The sequence below is a fragment of the Dermacentor variabilis genome, chromosome 3 (genome assembly GCF_050947875.1).
Source record: "Dermacentor variabilis isolate Ectoservices chromosome 3, ASM5094787v1, whole genome shotgun sequence".
Classification (NCBI taxonomy): Eukaryota; Metazoa; Arthropoda; class Arachnida; order Ixodida; family Ixodidae; genus Dermacentor; species Dermacentor variabilis.
The window spans coordinates 108,553,485-108,570,644 of NC_134570.1; the positions used below are offsets into that span (position 1 = coordinate 108,553,485).

Genomic DNA, 17,160 nt, shown 5'->3' on the forward strand with positions numbered 1-17,160 from the left:
TATCATATTGTTTGTGTCGGCATCGGCGGCGTTGTCCCTGAAACCAACTCCGCAGCTGGGGTTGACTCACTATCGGCGTCAGCGGCATCAGTCAGTCGCTGCTATCTCTTCCCTCCTCCCTTTATCGTGTTGTCCGCTTGCTGCGCGCGCTTCTGCCCCCATCGTTTGCCGCTGGGTGTACACGCCGCCTCCCTCCCCCCTCTTCCTGCGAGTCTCCGGTTGTCAAAGCGCCGGCTCGAACTTAATTCCTTTCTTCGCTCCTCCTCCAATGCAACCCCTGTGCGGTGGCAATCAGAGAGCCAGATCGGTGGCGGCGGATCTGTATATGTGCACCGCCCGAGCCGAAATTGCCGCTGCCGTTCGCCCTGTGCGGTGGCAATCAGAGAGCCAGATCGGTGGCGGCGGATCTGTATATGTGCACCGCCCGAGCCGAAATTGCCGCTGCCGTTCGCCACTGCGAAATTATCTGCCAGTTCTTTCTGAGCCATGAGCGAGACGACCGATGGAAGTCCTCCGTCTGCTGCTGCTGCTGCTGCTAAACGAGCTGCCAGAGCAGAGGCCCAGCGCCGTCGCCGTCAGAATCCAGAGGTGCGTGCCGCCGAAGCAGAAGCTTACCTAGTGGAGTCTTTGTTAAAGGAATACGTGTGAAAAATAAAAAAAAATTCTGTGATAGCGCATACATGTGTTGCTCGATTTCTTTGCCTCAATCTATCGAAAAGGTGAAACAGCTTATTTGCTGCGCTCAAATTTCGCATTAGGAAGTAACGTAATCGTCGGTAATTTTTTCTTTGCTGCCCATAACGAGCAAGGGACTCAGGAGGCCAAGTTTTAGTCATTTCACTATTTATATATTTTGGCGATTGTTCGTTTTATTGCACCACGTTTCTCCCTCTCCAGACGGGCTTCTGTCAAACTCTCGATTATACGGCGTAAAGTTTCGTAACTTCGCTTGGTTCTAAGGGGACTTCTAACCCGCAAGATTAGATACATCGTGAGGAGGTGATGTTATAACTATTATTCAGATCAGTCAAGCGTGGTATGGAGGAGCACCAAATTTTAGAGGGTAGCAACGCCATCTTTAGATCGCGTTTGCTGTTCAATTGGCAGCGGGATGTCAAGTTCTGCTTTTTCTGTAACCGCTGATTCATTTCAAGTTCCGTAATGGCTTGGTGTCCAGTGTAGCAGCACGACGTGGCCCCCTCTTATGTGCTTCTCGATGCAACAGCTAGAGCTATGTGACATTCACGACGACTCGCTTGTTCACTTCTGATTCTGCGTAGGTCATCCAAACTTCTGCAGAGCTAGCTCCGAATAGAAAAACGTCGTCCACCGACGTGGTGCGCCAAATTAAGTTGCGTTCTAGTGCTTGGCGAATGGCTATTTAAAGCTAGAGACGTTCTGCGAGGGTTCTTGAATCTTGCATTATACCCAACCTAAACAAACCTTTCATGCAAGTTGAGTACGCTACTGTGTACCCCCTTGTTACTCTTTTTCCCAAAAGTCTAGTTTACCTAAAGATCCGTTTAGAGCATTTTGGAGACGTGAGTGAACAGCAGCCGCTAGATGGGAACAAGAAGAAGCCCCCATGTTCTGTTCCATCGCGATACTCTACATTCTCTGACCTGCCATGCACGTCTCGAGAACGCGATGCCTCGGAACTACTCGAAAAAAAAAATGCGCATTTAGCACTAGAGCAGCACCAGCTACATACGCGGACGCAAGAAAGCGAAGGAGACGAGGGTTTATTCGTTTGTTCTGCTCCTGTTCCCGCGTCGCTTGCGCCACGCTAGTTTTCGAAGACGGCACCCCAACTGGCCCGCATCAGTATCCAAGATGGTGACATTGTTTGAACGCAACGCAATCATTCATTTTCCTGAATGACGTAATTAACGGCCAGCCTCCTCGCGCACGTGCCGGCTTTCCCGGCGACAGGGGGCCCCTCGAAGGACTAAAAGCCGTAAGAAAATTTGACTCCGTACCAAGGTCCGCTTTGTTGTTAGAGAGACTCCTAAGGGGCCTCGCGTATTCGTCCGAGAATAGGGCGTGCGAGGAAGTAACCATGCATGCCGCTCGCGCATGCCATCCACGTACGCACACGGCGGCCGCAGATGCGGCGGCGAAGCAGCCGAGGCGTAGCGACGATAAAAACGCTTCACCCGCTGCCTGGCAGCAGTAGGGCTCATACTCGGCGACGCGGACGCTTTTTGAGAGCCGCGAGTACGCGCGCGCGCGCTCGCAGACTTGACTTTCAAATGAGAGCCCCTGCCCTCTCTGCTCTCGAGAGGTCCGTCGGTCTACGAGCACATTTATAGGCGCGCACAACTCTCGCTAGGCTGTTGGGGTACGATGAGTGTGCGGCTACCCTTTAAACAACGAGAAGGAGAAGAAGGTTAAGAAAAAAAATACACGCATTCGTAGACCGTGCGTGAAAAGGTGCGTGGGCGACAGTAAGCCGTGCCTATGCGGCTTGGTCGACCCGGCACGCACCAACGTAGCACGGAAGTTCATGCGGAATGTCTTTATGCGGGATCAAGATAGACAGAGAGAGAGAGAGAGAGAGCAATAAAGCTTTATCGTTGCTCGGCGTTTAATGAGCAGGCCGACCTTAGTCTCGGCCATCTCTGTCAGCGTATGCTTGACGCGTGTGTGTTGCACGCTATATACTGGAACATTTCCAGTTGTCAGAGATTATTGCTTCCAACTATACAATAATGTCGACGGCATATCTGTGGGACGTATCTTTCGTCACCGCGCTGTTCCACCCTTGCTAGTTTCCAGTGAGACAAAGAACGCTCTCCTTTCTGCTTGCTTCATCTCCAGGCACAACGACAGAGCACCCGCTGACATCTACGAATGCACCGCGGGTCGCAGACAGTCCCGGAGTCTTTGTGTGCGGCGCGCCTTGCAATGAATCTTTTCCGGTTCCCGTGTGCGGATCCAACGGCCGAGTGTACAACAGCGAGTGCTCCATGATGAACGCCAATTGTCGGTAAGTGTCGTGGCTCCGATTACGGCGATGCCATCAACGGAAGGTTAGTGACACAGTGGGGGAGCGGCAGCCACTTCACTGCTCGTTCCCACTGCGATATTGTACTTGAAAAAAACCGACCGTCATTCTGAGCGACCACTGCTTGGAATCTGATGGCTCTGCTTTGCTCTAGCGTTCAGCGAACTTTCATGTTCAAAGGTGCCGCGACAAGTCGCAGATCTTCATGTTTTGATTCATTTAGCAGGCCAGTTTCCTAAACATGTAGCACGGGAAAGGAGGGGACTTGGTTTGTGGGAAGTTAAGAGACATGTACAGTAAGATATAAGCAGCAGCTTGCATAGACGAAGAGTTTCTTTTTGCGAAACCTTCTGGGGCTTACGCGTACCTGGGACGCCAGTTCAACTTGTGGAGAGGAATGATGTCGTTTGTATTCAGCCGGGGTAATGTGGAAGCTTCAACATTCCGCCATATCGTCGACTTTGTCATCTTGTCAGATTTCATTGGCTCAACGCGCTGCTACAGCCTCTCTTACCGACGTCAAGCCCCGACAAGGCGGAATATACGACAGTGATAAGCGGAGTTTCACAATATCCAGAATAGCAGCCGCCGAGTTGGCCTGTCCTAGCACCTCCTGTCACTCCGGCTTGAGTCTTCTGTTACACCATTAGAGACACCCTGAGCCAGAGGACAACCAAGAAACCTTGAATATGTCCTGTAATTTTTGTACATTAAAAGAAAACCACAACCTCTTCGAGCGCGCCAATATGACCAATATCAAAAAAGGAACGTGTACGTGTTTTCGTACCTTCTGAAGCATTGTATGTATAGTGCAGTACCTCACTAAAAATAAAAAGAAAGAAAGAAGACGCCTAACCCAAATGCTCTGTATGTTGGCAGCTTTAGTACAAACTCTGTCCTTCGAGCTCGTTTGCTTCAGCAGGCACTACCTGCTGCGGTACCTCAGTGGCTATGGCGCTGCGCTGCCGAGCTTGAGGTCGCGGGTTCGATCCCCGACACGGCGGCCACATTTCAGAGGGGGCGAAATGCGAAAACCGCTCGTGTACTTAGGTTTACGAGCACGTTAATGAACCCCAGGCGATGAGCCTCCCACTACGGGTATGCCTCATAATCAGATCGTTGTCAAAGCATGCATCCTTGACTGAATACTGGGAGGCGCCTCATTTTCTCAGCCGTAAGCCGCCCAGCAGATGGACGCAATTCCGCGACGCCGCTGTTGGCCCTGCAAGTTATCGTGTGCATCAAGGGACGTTGCCAGCACGTTGCGCTTTATCTCTAAAAAATGCACATATAATACAACCTTCGGTACATATTTCGGCACACATGCTGCGGCACCTATAGCAAAGACGGTCCTGCAAGCGTGCACTGCATTTTCGCCGCAGGGTATACGAACGCCCGGCTTTGTTGCGTCCATGCGGAACTATACACGTCTGATCGTTCGGCTCAACCGGATTGACAACACAGGCTTAAATATGACTCATAAAGCCACCTTGCACAACATTTAAAAAGTCTGGGAGTGCTCTTATATTTAATGTAGCGCAGGTTACTGTAGACGCCAAGGCCCTCAAGTCAGCTGTTCCCCCGCAATCATTACATAGAGAAGAGACACGGGCTGTGCTGTTCAGATGGAGCAACATCAAGTCGCCCAAAGGTCTCTTAGTTTTCCGAATCTCTGCAATGCAAGCGCTCTGCTTCACCGGTTGAGCACATCACACAATACTTGCTTTCTAACAGAATATATATATATATATATATATATATATATATATATATATATATATATATATATATATATATATATATATATATATATATATATATATATATATATATATATATATATACATTGTCGCGATCCAGTGTTTCTTTGATTGCCTCAATTTCAACGAACGGCTGCCATAAGTGCTTGACTGCTCGCAACGTTTAGGCCTACTCATATGATCTTCAGAAAAACGCCTGGGTATCCTCCTGCAATGAAGATACTAAGTGTCACCTGACGGACTTCTGGGAAGTCCTAGACACGTCTAAGAAGCTCGACGACGAAACCTGCAGCTAGCACGCACCGAGCAGCAAACGCGGCACGGATGACACATACTGTCCGCAGTGTCATTAACAAGCAGCCCACGTGGGACGCACAAGTGTTATCTGCTTTCTTGTGTAAAGCTGCCGTGGAGTAATGGTTGAAGTGGTAGGCTCGAATACGCAAGATACTCAAAGATGTCCTTTCTTATATCACCTTGCCTCCCATGCGGAAGCTAACCGCCAAAAACTAACAAACAGCATCGAAATCATTTCCTAGCATACCACTGCTGTTCGCACTAGAATTTTTCCAAGAAGAACACGCTGGTATTCGTCGTGAGCTTAAATTAACGGGCCAGATTTAGATATCCAACGAGTGCAATGCATTTTGCCATCACGCAGCTTACTACTGAAGTTTGCTGTTGTGCTACTCGGTACATGATGTTCTTGAACACAAACAGCACAAAAGACGGGACAAAAAGGAGACGAAAACACAATGTTGCGTTTGTCTCTCTTTCACGTCCTGTAGTTTGCGCTAGTTTTGTTTACATCAATTTCTCACGTTCAGCAGTTTATGTGGAAACTCGACGTGGGTGCAGTGCGCTGACATTTCCTTTCAGCACCTTCCTCATCACCAGAATCTCATTACATGTTCTTGCCATTTGGGTGAGTCAGGAGCCTATAGGCTCCTGACTCACCCAAATGAAAGCAGTTCTGGTTCATAAGAAAAGTAAAATTTTTTGGTACAGTGCCCGCATAAATTATTTAGACCCAGTTCAATAATACAAAACAGTAATTTCTCGTAACGGCGGAAATTTCTGTCGTGCTTTAGAATTTAATGAGGTTATCATGATTATTAGTGTCGCAAGAGAAATATGTCTGAATCGCTTCTTGGCGTACAGTGGTCATGCCGGCTAACCTTTCTTTCTTTTTTCTTTCTTTTTCGTAGCGCCAGCAATCACTGCCGCAACTCTCCCTCGACATGCGCGTACTGGCATTACTATATGTATATTGAACTTGAACCTGAACCTGAACAGGTGTAGCGTTAGAAAATAAGCCTGCTGCTTGAAAGCATGGCGACAAAACGAAAATGAAGCACTTATTTGTCTTGTCGTTCCAGTCGTACCTTTGCTATGTAGATTTTCCTTCAAGTATGAGCAAACAAGCCAGAAAAAAAAAATCATCTGTGTATGGCCACTTGAGCTAGCTGATTTGAAAATCAAATTAGGTTGAGTGACGAAGCTGGCGATATACCGATCTCAACGTCCCAAGGTCACAGATAAGCCAAGTGAAAGATTAAATTTCACAACCTGGACTTCTTTGCGCCTATTTTTTTCTTTACGTTGCCTTGTCATTCCGGGCCCTTTGTGCATAGGCTTAGATCAACGTGGTATAAACGCATGTGTGTCTAGAATAAGCTTCAGCTGGTGGTAGCACTTGTCCTGCATTCTTTATTCTGCGTCAGTTGTGTTTTGTGGAGCAAGAAACATTAACGTCAATGATATCGAGTGGAAAACAGCTATATTCTTGTCATAGGTTCGGAGGGTGAGGTCCCTAGTTCAGGGCTTCAATGGTCGTGGTGATGTCGCGGGCCCACCGGACCAGCACCTGCTGAACCGGTGGGTTTCGATCCTTGTCGTGGCCGGGCCTCTCAGATATTAAGAGTTGGAAGGAACTTGGCGTAGGGCTTTTTCTGGAGGCGGCGGGCGTTTAACGTCGATGAATAACTGCGAACTTCCTCCTTCCACCGCAACATGTGCTTCGCTGCATTAAGCATCATAATGCGGTGAAGCGAACGCTGCTTCTTTTGCTTCTAGGTTGGGTTCACCTTGTCACGGAAGTGCACTGCACAAAATTTTCGCTACTCTTACACCGACTCCTATTTTTTTCTTTTAGCTCTGAAATTTTTCGTCTGCTTAGCATGGAACCAGCAAACTTTGTATTATGTAGACTGGAGTTAAATAAATCAACACCTAATAATAATGTTGTGATACAGTCGGATCGGCGGGAGATGGCGACTAAGTCGTATGCCTTGAGCCACGAGAAAAAGAACTGGTTGAGGCAGGAGCTTCAAGGAATGCTGGACGCTGGCATCAGTAGATCATCCGTGTTGTCGTTTGCCTTACCGATTACGACCGCGCCTAAAAAAGATGGATTCTTGAGCCTATGTAAAGGTCGCAAGCCCATCAACCGGCAAACAAATCTCTTCTTTCCCTTTCCAGTGTCAATAATTGATAAGATAACTGATGACATCGGCGAGTGCGAACAATTTTTAAGAACAGACCTCTGTAAAGAACCTTGACAGCTATCTTTGAGAGAAGACGCAAAGAAATTCACTGAATTTGTCACACCTTTTGACGTGTACGAACATACCCGACTCCCTTTCCGATGGAAAAACTCGGGCGCATGTTTTCAGAAAGGAACAAATAGTGCACTGGAAGACTTCATTAGAGGGTTCTGCGTTGTGTACGTGGACGACGTATTAGTTTATTCAAGGACCAGAAACGACCACATAACTCCTCTCTCAGTAGTGTTGCACGTACTCAGTGAGGCATGGCTCAATGGCGGTGCGAGGTAAAGCGAGTCACTTTGCCAGGCCGTGGTATTTCGCGGTAGATGCTTTGACGGAAAGACCAAGAGTACCAAGTAAGCAGCGAGTCAGATTTCTTGCGAAGCCTCGCGGCATTCGTTCTCTTCGTGTGTTTTTAGACCCTTACTTGGCACTTGCGAGCGTTCCGATCGTTTATTAAGGACTCCTGTAGGACAAACTCAGATAGGCCTTCTATTAATGTGGACGAGTGCGAATGCTCCTATTTGAAATTGTATGGTTAGCAGCATCTCACCTCACCCCGTACTAACATTTCCTGACTTCACCTTACCCTCTGAGCTCTACATTGAAGCTTCGCACTAAAAACAGATGATGTTCCTTACCAGAGAGATGCCAAGCAGCCAGCGGCCAGACAACTACGAGTAACAAGATATTTTTCGTACACTTCTACCGAAGCACAAGTGAAATACTGCATCGCGTGGAAAGAGGCATTAGCACTAGTCATGACACTGAGGTATTTGTCCCAGAACATACTTCGACGGTAGATGTTTCAAGTTATTTACTGACGACCAGGCCTTGACTCATCTGCTCCATCTCGCACAGCCAAAGGTGAGATTCGCACAATGCGCGAGCGAGATCCAACAGTATACCTTCGAGGTAACTCATCGCCCCGGACAACATCATCAGGGGCGATATGACGTAAAACTATTCCAAAATTTTCTATTCCAATTCTGCGATCAGCCCTCCGCGATTGGTCAAAAACTTTTTTGGACCACCCCCACTTCACCTGTCTGTCACGCGACGTCAGGAAAACCACGATAACTACCCATCTGATATGACGTGTGCACACTGATTATGCATGATTTGACCGAACAATAGAAAAATAGTTATTTCTTATTGGACGCCTTTTAGCCATTAGCTCCCAGCCATTGGTCAAATGTTCTCGGGCTGTACCCACTTCACCTGCCTGTCACGCGACGTCACAAAACCGCAAAAACTCACCGCGTCAAAGTGACGTGTATGCGTTAAAGATGCATTAATATGCCGAACAAAATTCAGCGTTCTTCTGAATAGCCGCAGGCTGCCCCCATTCCGAAAGGAATAAAAAATGGTGGCCGCTGATCACTCAGGCACTGGCTACTCGCACCTGCTGGAGAGCATGGGTTTATATTTGCGTATAATAAAACTTTTTGCGTGGCCGTGTAACGTTTTCGAGCACTTTCGGCACATTTACGACCTCGTTCTGCCAACTCTTCTTTGCTGAGGATATTTTTAGTGCCGTTCTTAAGCTACCGTTGCATGCCACCGCGATTTTCGACCAGCCACCACAAGCTAAGTGTAAAGAAAAGTGGACCAATCGTAGACGCTGGCACCACCCTCTTTGTACGGTTATCGATTTTCATTGCAGTGGCTCGGCCCCATCGAATCCTTCTCCACTTGAGCATGCTCCTCGCCTCTTGTCAGCCAATTAGATAAGACAAGCCGCTCAGTGTAAGCAAGGTTATTCATTTTTCAAGCAAACAAAAGGGACCTCCTATGAAGGGGGAGAGCGTTTGATTGGTCTGTTCAGACAACCCTGCGGGTGACCGCCCACTGCTTGCATCAGCAGTTACGCAAATTTGACGTCAGGAGGTTGGAATAAAAACATATTGGAATAGTTTTACGTTATAGTGCCCAAGGATGCTGACGCGCTGTCCCGGTTTCACATACCGCAAAAGGCTATATCTGAACATGCGAACTTTATAAGGTTTGGGAAGGAACAGAAATATTTATGTTAGAAACAGTAAATATACGGGCCCTAAACAGAAGTGGCAACTAATCTAGTCTATACCATAATATTCCTGAATCTGGACGACATGATGGATTTCGGAGGACGTACAGAAAGCTCACACGAAGATTTTCTTGGACAAACATGAAGGTGAATGTTGCTAACTACATCAAGGTGTGCCAGGAATGTCAGATCTACAAACCGAAGTTCAAGCCACTAGAAAGTAAAATGGTAGTTCTTCTGTATTGCAATGTACCCTTCGAAGTATTGAACCTCAATTTTGCAGAAATCAAGAAGAAGGCGACGACGTGAAAGAAAGCTCAAGCATATTTGGTTGCTGTGGACAAGTGCACGCGGTATGTGGCTGCCGAGGCTGGCCGTGAAGATGCAAACTACGTTATTCCAATCACGAACGAGACGTGTTTTAAGATGTCGTCGTTGCTGATAGTCGACCCGCTTTTTGAAGTCTGAAACTTCGACGGTGGGCAGAATGAAAAGGCATCAAGCTCTAGGCTTTCCAGCACCAATGTCACCTTAAAGCTTTGCACAAAGGCAGATTAAAAACTTAAAGGTGTTTCTTTCTTTGTACCCGGGCTTCAAAAGGTGGGTGGGAATGCGTCCTTGAGGCTTGCACCGGCCTTTTGTCAGAACCGCTCGCATGCAACATGATTTGGTTACAGTTCCAACTTATCCGCTTTCGGAAAATTACGCTGGTTGCCTGCCGACCAAGAGCTTGGCTTGGTTGGCCAAGTCGTCTTCAAAGAAAAAACTATGGTGGAAGTGGGAGAAAGAACGATATCGGCAAGCAATAAAGGGGAACTTTGATAAGCGTCACCACTCAGAGATCCCCGATGCACAGCCTACATGATTCTATGGCGCCCAATACATTTCCATTTCATCCATCCCAACATCCCATATCAACATCCATTTCCGGGTCCTTACGTCGTCGCAAAGATCGGGAAACAGCAGGGTATACTGAAGACCATATATTACAAGGAACCTCGCGGCAAGGTAGAAGAGGCTTCGCTCGCGAATATACTTCCGCACTTTCTACGGAGGGACGGAAACAGGAGCCCTTGAAGATCGAGTCACCTAAGAAAAGGAAAACAAACACGCGAAATAAACGAAGACGAGACGAGTGCACAGGACTGGCGCTTAATTCCTACCGAGGTTTATTATGGAAACGTGACATGTATAAGTACAGCTCGAGTCCAGCATGGTAGTTGGCCGCTTTATCGTGAATGCGATACCTCAATCTGGTCTCATATACTGTACTCATAACCATGATGTTTCTCCAAGACACACCAGCGGTAAGTAAGCGCTGGTCCTCCGTAATCCTCTCGTCCTTGTTTCGCTCTTCTGTTTTCCTTCTCAGTTACGAATCAACCCACCCAAGAAAATGTTTTACTAAGTCACCTAGGAGGATCGGCAGGAGAAGGCGCATATCTTTGACAATCCGTAACATAGTGTCATATCCATGCGGTAAATACAGTTTCTAAGGCACCTAGCACTAATAGTCAAATAAGCAAGCAGGCCAACCTTGCCAGGCCAACATAATATACAGATTCCTGTTGGTCAATCCCATGGTTGTCTGATTTTTTCTTTTTTTTTTTGTCGTCCACCGCTCACAGCTGGACGAACCCGATGATAACGTAGGTGGCGCACCGCTTGAACCACTCAAGAAGTGTGAAAAGGAATGACATTCGAATAGAATCGTTACGTTATCCCAGCCCTCTCCTTAGATCATTGTAATTGGAATGGATTCCAGTAGGGCTAGTCCTCAGCTGTCCAGAAAGCAACTGCGACCCGATGCACATGCGTACTTTAGTATCTATAGTCTTTTTTTTGTTTCTTTTTCTTTTTTTCTCTGTAAGAAAAAAAAACGGCTTCAACTTTCCAGTAAAGGGACACGGAAAGAAGGATAAAGAGATTCCGCACTAAAATTGTTGGGGTATAGTGGGCACTGATCCATTGGTTCCTTGCTAGAGCCCAAGCCTAGACAGAAGCTCTTGCCTCGTTTTTCTAATGCGCCTAGTTTCCCGCTGTAATACGTGAAAACGCGGTGATGACTGTATACCGGGCACCACGACGCTGGTGGTCTCCTCATACACGCACTCTGGTGAATGAGACTGGTGTACGCCGGCCCACGATCGCACTTCTCCCGCAGGAAACAGCGGCGGAAGCGCGGCCCCTACGAACCGGTGCGCGCGGTGGAGTGGGAGCGCTGCCGCGGCCGGCACCCGCTCTGCCCGGACAAGTGCCTCGACATCTACGACCCGGTGTGCGGCAAGGACGGACGCTTCTACCCGAACCTCTGCATCATGCAGCGCCGGAACTGCGGGTACGTGACTGCCGCGCATTACGTGTGTAGGATATATATGCTCCGCCTTCCGCACAAGCGTATACGCGGGGACCGATAGATCGGCATGGTTTGGCGCCCCAAAGAAGGGGATAGCGCTGGTCAGGTACTTTGCAATGGTGAAATCTGTAAAGCAAACTTATTTTCCCTCCCTGACATTTTGCAGCCGTTAGTAAAGGAACGCACGAAAAGAAGGTTCGGGTGAACTCTCGCGCTATCAACAGGTATACCTTATCTGGAGGAACGTGACGGAAACTAAATTTACTAACTAACTAGTTTTACTAACGGATAGTTCACGTATAAATCGTCTATCTTTTTTACCGCAGTGTCTTTCTCGTATTTACTGAGGCTTTCTTTCTTTATGTTATGGCCAAGAGGGAACACTTTCGCAATGACACAGGAAGTAGGAAACAGTTGCCCTTAGCATTCTCGTTTTACCTCGGTTTCAATAGTGACCACAGAATAAAGCGGCAAGTGAAGGGACTACAGCTCCTGCTTGTTTTCCCGCTTCGTATATGCCGCTTAGAAATAAAAGGTGACGACGAGAGCTATAGGAGAATGATTCGCTTGTCATTGTGGTGTTGTTGTTCCCACAATTAAACGCCCTCAAGATGCGCGAGTCATCCTTGAAGTACATTCACACCGCTGTTCTTTTATTATCCTTATTTTGCAGGAAGGTCATTGGTACCCAAACGTTGGCCGTTTGCATAGCGAGCGCCAGAGGTGAGCCGTTGTCTCTCGCTGTTTCTGTCTATTTCACAAATGAGTAAAGCTTTCAAAAAAATTGTTGTTGCATTATACTTGAGGATGGCATCGTAAAGCGAATTTGACGAACACCGAATGCAGAAGACAAGGCAGCGCGGATGCTACTGAACCCATGCTATCTCGTGTCTTCTTCTTATTTCTACATTTCAATTTAAGAAAGAAACTATTCATTTTCCCTGCAATTTCCTTTATTGCCAGTTAGCTTCGTGGGAGTGTAACTAACAAAAAGACGATCCCATTCGCTCCCTTTATCCTTCTAGCTTCTGTATACCATTGAGTCGTCTAATCTGCGCTACGATGCCTTCGCCGCAACTACTTAGAACGGGTTAGTTTCGCCGCGCGTTACGTTTCACCGAAATAGCGTCACAGCGCTGTCTTTCTGTGACTTGTAAATTTGCCTGCGTCCCGTATAATGCCAGGAGAATTCCGTTAAAATGCATCGTGCACCATCCGTCTAGTACAGAAATGTGAATTCGTTTTTTCGTGCGACAAACAGCGTTCCGAACTCAGTTCAAGCAAAGCGTATACCCGCGATGTTTTTCCTTACAGTGACCGCAACCAGCGCCCTCGATCTGTTGAGGGCCTATTCTGAGAGCCAACTTGGCGTCTTTCGTCTAGTTGCGAGGTCTAGTTCCCAGTCCGCGTAGCGTTGACTCCTGCGAAAAAAAAAAAAAAGAATACGCTCATGTGCAGAAATTTTCGTGTACCTTAAACAACCACAGATGGTCGATGTTAATCTGGATATACTGTAGCACCCTCCCTCGGGCGGCGCCTAGAACTCGGATATAGCGCGCGCCCGCATGACAGAAAAACAAAGACGGCGCCTGGTCGTGTCCCGCCCACGGCTCGCGGTTCTTTTCCGGCTGTCGATTCGGGTCAGCTCTCTTTCTCCTTCGCTCCTGAGGCATAAGCCTACAAGTGGTGACCTATAGGACGAACAGAATGACTGATCTGCCCGAACCTTCCACGAAACAGGACTTACTTCCGCAGGACGTCTCGTCGCTGCAACTACGTACGTGGTGTTCTCCGTAGCTAAAATTGCCTTTGGGGGCGTATTACTTGCGCACCGTACATGTACAAATCCATTGTGATAGGGTCGTTGTGCTTCTACCACCCTCACGCTCAACTCACCCGGCAAACCTCGCCGTACGCAGAGGCCCGCAAGCTGCATTCGTGTCCCCAGGACTGCTCGGAGCTGTACGAACCCGTGTGCGGCTCCAACGGCGAGGTCTACCTCAACGAGTGCTTCTTCAAGAAGGAGACCTGCGGGTGAGTCTGCGGCAAGCGCCCTTGTATACACTCGCACGCGGCGCCCCGTACAGGAGCGTGCGCCGATGGCCTCAGTCGTCTACACTGATGGAGTGCGCTTAGTGTGCCGTTTTGCGCTACGGGTGCCCTTATAGATTACACTTGTGCGCTGCTTAGATGGAGTGAGCGTCAACGGACGCCCGTCTATGTATCTTCGTTGACAGAGCGTTTACCAATGCGATTCGGATTGGCCAACTTCGAATGTATACGGTGTACATTAATTACCATCCTACGCCTACCCACGAACTTGGGCACAGTGTCTGTCGCGCTGCCTTCTTACTGTCGTTCCCATCACTCGCTCTCCACCTTCTCACGCTATCGCAGCAGATCCTTCTTTTCCTCTTTTCTTGCCGCTGTACGCTGTCCTGTACTGTCATGTGCCTTCCTAATACTCAACCACAAATAATACAGAAAATTTGAAACTTTATTAGCAAGTTCAATGATTGCAGCGCGCTGCTGTGAAATACGATGTTGGAACACAAAGAAAGGACGAAGACCACATTGCACGAGCGCGATATTTGCAACTTTATTTGCTTTTCCTTAAGCTGCCTCTCCAGTGAGGGGAAGGCAGAAGTTTGGTCATTAAAGAGAGAAATGAAGAATGAGGAAGAGCGAGAAAGCTAGGAATGAAAAAAATAATAATAATAAGCTAGCCTTTCTTTTAGCAACTTTTTGTTGTCTTTTATTGCTACGCACACAATAGTTCATCACCGGCAACTAATACTGCATTAAAACTGTCCTTCTAAATGCCTATAGCGCCGGTGTGCATGTGTGTGTGTGCGCGCGCATGCGCTCGTCGACAACATAAATATCACTTTCCCGTCGCTCTCCCTCACTCCCCCCTGCCCTTCCCTTCTCCTCCTTCTGTTATCGATTCCCAGTTGTACCTGTCCTCAGTGTTTTGTGTTCCGTCTTTAGCGCTGGCACATCTTCATGACGTACCCACTCGCCCACTTGTCAATCCTTCTGCCGAAAAGAAACACTCCCCTACATTTTTTTTTCTTTTTCATTCTAAAGAACTATTGCTGAGTTTCTTTGGCGCCGCATAGGTTTTCTTTAGAAAATCTACTGAATCTCCCTTTCAACTTTTGTGAGGGCTAGTATACTAAGTGTGAGGTGCACTTCGTTTATTCAAAGTGTATCACACGTGTGGGGATGGACGAAGACGCTGAAGCTAACTTCGTGTCTGCATGCCTGAACAGTAAGCTCCAGAAGCAGTGCCGTCGCTTTAAATCCACGCGTAGAGGCGCTGCCCGCGAGGTGCGAGCGCAATATTTAATTCGCGGCTGCAACGAGCGAGGCTACTGCTGTTGCGCGTCGGGTGCCCGTTGATGCAAGCGCGCAGGCAACGTCTAGAAAGTCTCGCCGCTCCACGACGTCTGCGACAACTGCGGTGGAGACCATCGTAACACTTACTACTGCGGGGCAGTGCTTTCAAGGCACCGCGGGAGAAACTCCTGAGCTGCTACAGCGCGCACGGGCTGCCGGTGGACAGCGCCGAGGTGCTGTAATGGCCACGCGGTCCCCCACGCGGTCGGCGGGGGGGGGGGGGGGCAGCTCGCAGAACACTGCGTTACTTCCTAGAGCAGCCGGGTTTCGCCACCCAGCTGCTGCGCGTGACCCAACAGTGCCGATGTGCGGGGCCGCGTGACAAACTCTCTCGAGGAAGTCACTCCACACGCGAACTATGGACCTATAGTCGCTGCTCTGTATACATGTGTAAATAGTTCTCCTTTCAGATTCAGATTCAGATTTATTCGTTCCAAAAAAAGAAGTAATTACATGAGAAATATACAGACGAGGGTCCCAAAGTGACTTCTTCTTTCCTTCCTCTCCTTACTCCTTCTTTCCCTCTCCGTTTACTCTTGTCCCCGCCCCCTCCCGCCTCCACGGCTGACCGCGGTTCAGGTGTCATCAGGCTGCGCTAGATGGTAACTGCAGTCAGCAGCAACTTTCCTTCCCTTCCTTTTCCTTTGTTTGTCTATCTTAGCGACCAATTACTACTAACTTAAACCTCGAAAACGCGCGTTCCTTTGATAAAAATGGAGACGACGGATGTGCCCACAGGAGCAAGGAGCCCGTGCAGCTGGTGCCCCTGAACAGGTGCCTGGAGCCCCCCAAGTGCCCCAAGCGATGCCTGCCCATACTGGACCCCGTGTGCGGGTCGGACGGACAGCGCTACCTCAACCATTGCCGCATGCAGCAGAGAAACTGCGGGTGGGTGCGCAGGAAGTTTCAGGTTTCGCATTGTTCGTCGGGTCCGCCCCTGCTGGCACACAGACTTTTCAGTCAAATTAAGCCAGCAAGTATTTTAGTGCAGGCTTGTGAACTTCGTGCGCCTTACGAGATGGTGAATAAGTGTTCATGCAGTATATAAGAGAATATTATGATACATGGATGGTGATCGCACAAGAAATTTCGCGATAAAGATGAGGCCGCATGTTTTTTTTTTCACCCCTTTTGGGCCTTGAAGCAGCTAACCTTTTCTAGTGAGTCGGCGAGTTAGAAAAACATGTCATATGTGCCGTCCTCTTGTTTATATCGCTATGTATGCACCCTGGCTAGGCGAGACGACAATGTTTTTTTTTTTTTCATTAAGGTAAACGATGTCAGAGTGGCCACACCTGTCATTCTTGTTTAATGATTTCTCAACTTTCTTTTCTTTTCTCTCTCTCTCTTTTCAGCCGGAATGTCGTCGTCATGCCAAAAAGCTTCTGCTCGTGACCATCTTCGTGTTTGTCTTGTTTTCTTTTTGTTTGGTTACCATTTTACGAGATTCAATAAACTTTTTTTCCCAAAATATTAGCTGTTTTATTGGTATCTTTTTCTGCCGTAATTCTGAAATGTGCGTGTAAATAAGCGAGTTCGTCTGCATTTTGTCAATTTATGCCCATAAAAACAAACAAGCAAAATCCCAATAATAACGTCATATTTAAAAAAAAGAAAAACGCAACCAAATATGTTGCAGAACACCCTCGCCTACTAAATTTATACGAGCCCATATGAGATTCCCCAAATATCCCCGATGTTCCCAGACTATTGTGTAATCAGTGTGTGCGAAGGTGTTCAGCCAATGATGTTACAGAGGCACATTTCCAGGTGTGATTTGTCTCATCTATCATCAACCCAGAAAAGAACGCTCGCTTTCGATTACTTTTTCTAAGAGTATCAGCGGATCTGAAGAGATGCAGACACCCAGCGTCTACACTGCGCGTCAACCATCTCTCTTCTTTTGCCTTCTCCACTTTTTTTTTTCTCTTCCTGATCTCCTCTCTCCCAAGTAGGGTAGCCAATCGGATGTCTATACCTCCCTGCATTCTCTCTCTCTCTCTCTCTCTCTCTGTGTGTATGTGTGTGTGTGTGTGTGTGTGCGTGCGTGTGTGTGT

General features: G+C 47.9%; 1 protein-coding gene across 1 annotated transcript in view; it reads left to right on the top strand.

Moving 5' to 3' along the window:
• Window positions 1-16,574, top strand: part of LOC142576163 (serine protease inhibitor dipetalogastin-like) — a 35,528-nt gene extending 18,954 nt beyond the window's left edge. The window contains exons 3-8 of the mRNA XM_075686136.1: window positions 2,821-2,989; window positions 11,510-11,683; window positions 12,375-12,424; window positions 13,621-13,735; window positions 15,842-15,991; window positions 16,459-16,574. Of these exons, the coding sequence (XP_075542251.1) occupies window positions 2,821-2,989; window positions 11,510-11,683; window positions 12,375-12,424; window positions 13,621-13,735; window positions 15,842-15,991; window positions 16,459-16,498 (698 nt within the window). The 3' untranslated portion in view covers window positions 16,499-16,574. The remainder of the gene's footprint in view (window positions 1-2,820; window positions 2,990-11,509; window positions 11,684-12,374; window positions 12,425-13,620; window positions 13,736-15,841; window positions 15,992-16,458) is intronic.
• The last annotated feature ends 586 nt before the right edge of the window (window positions 16,575-17,160 follow it).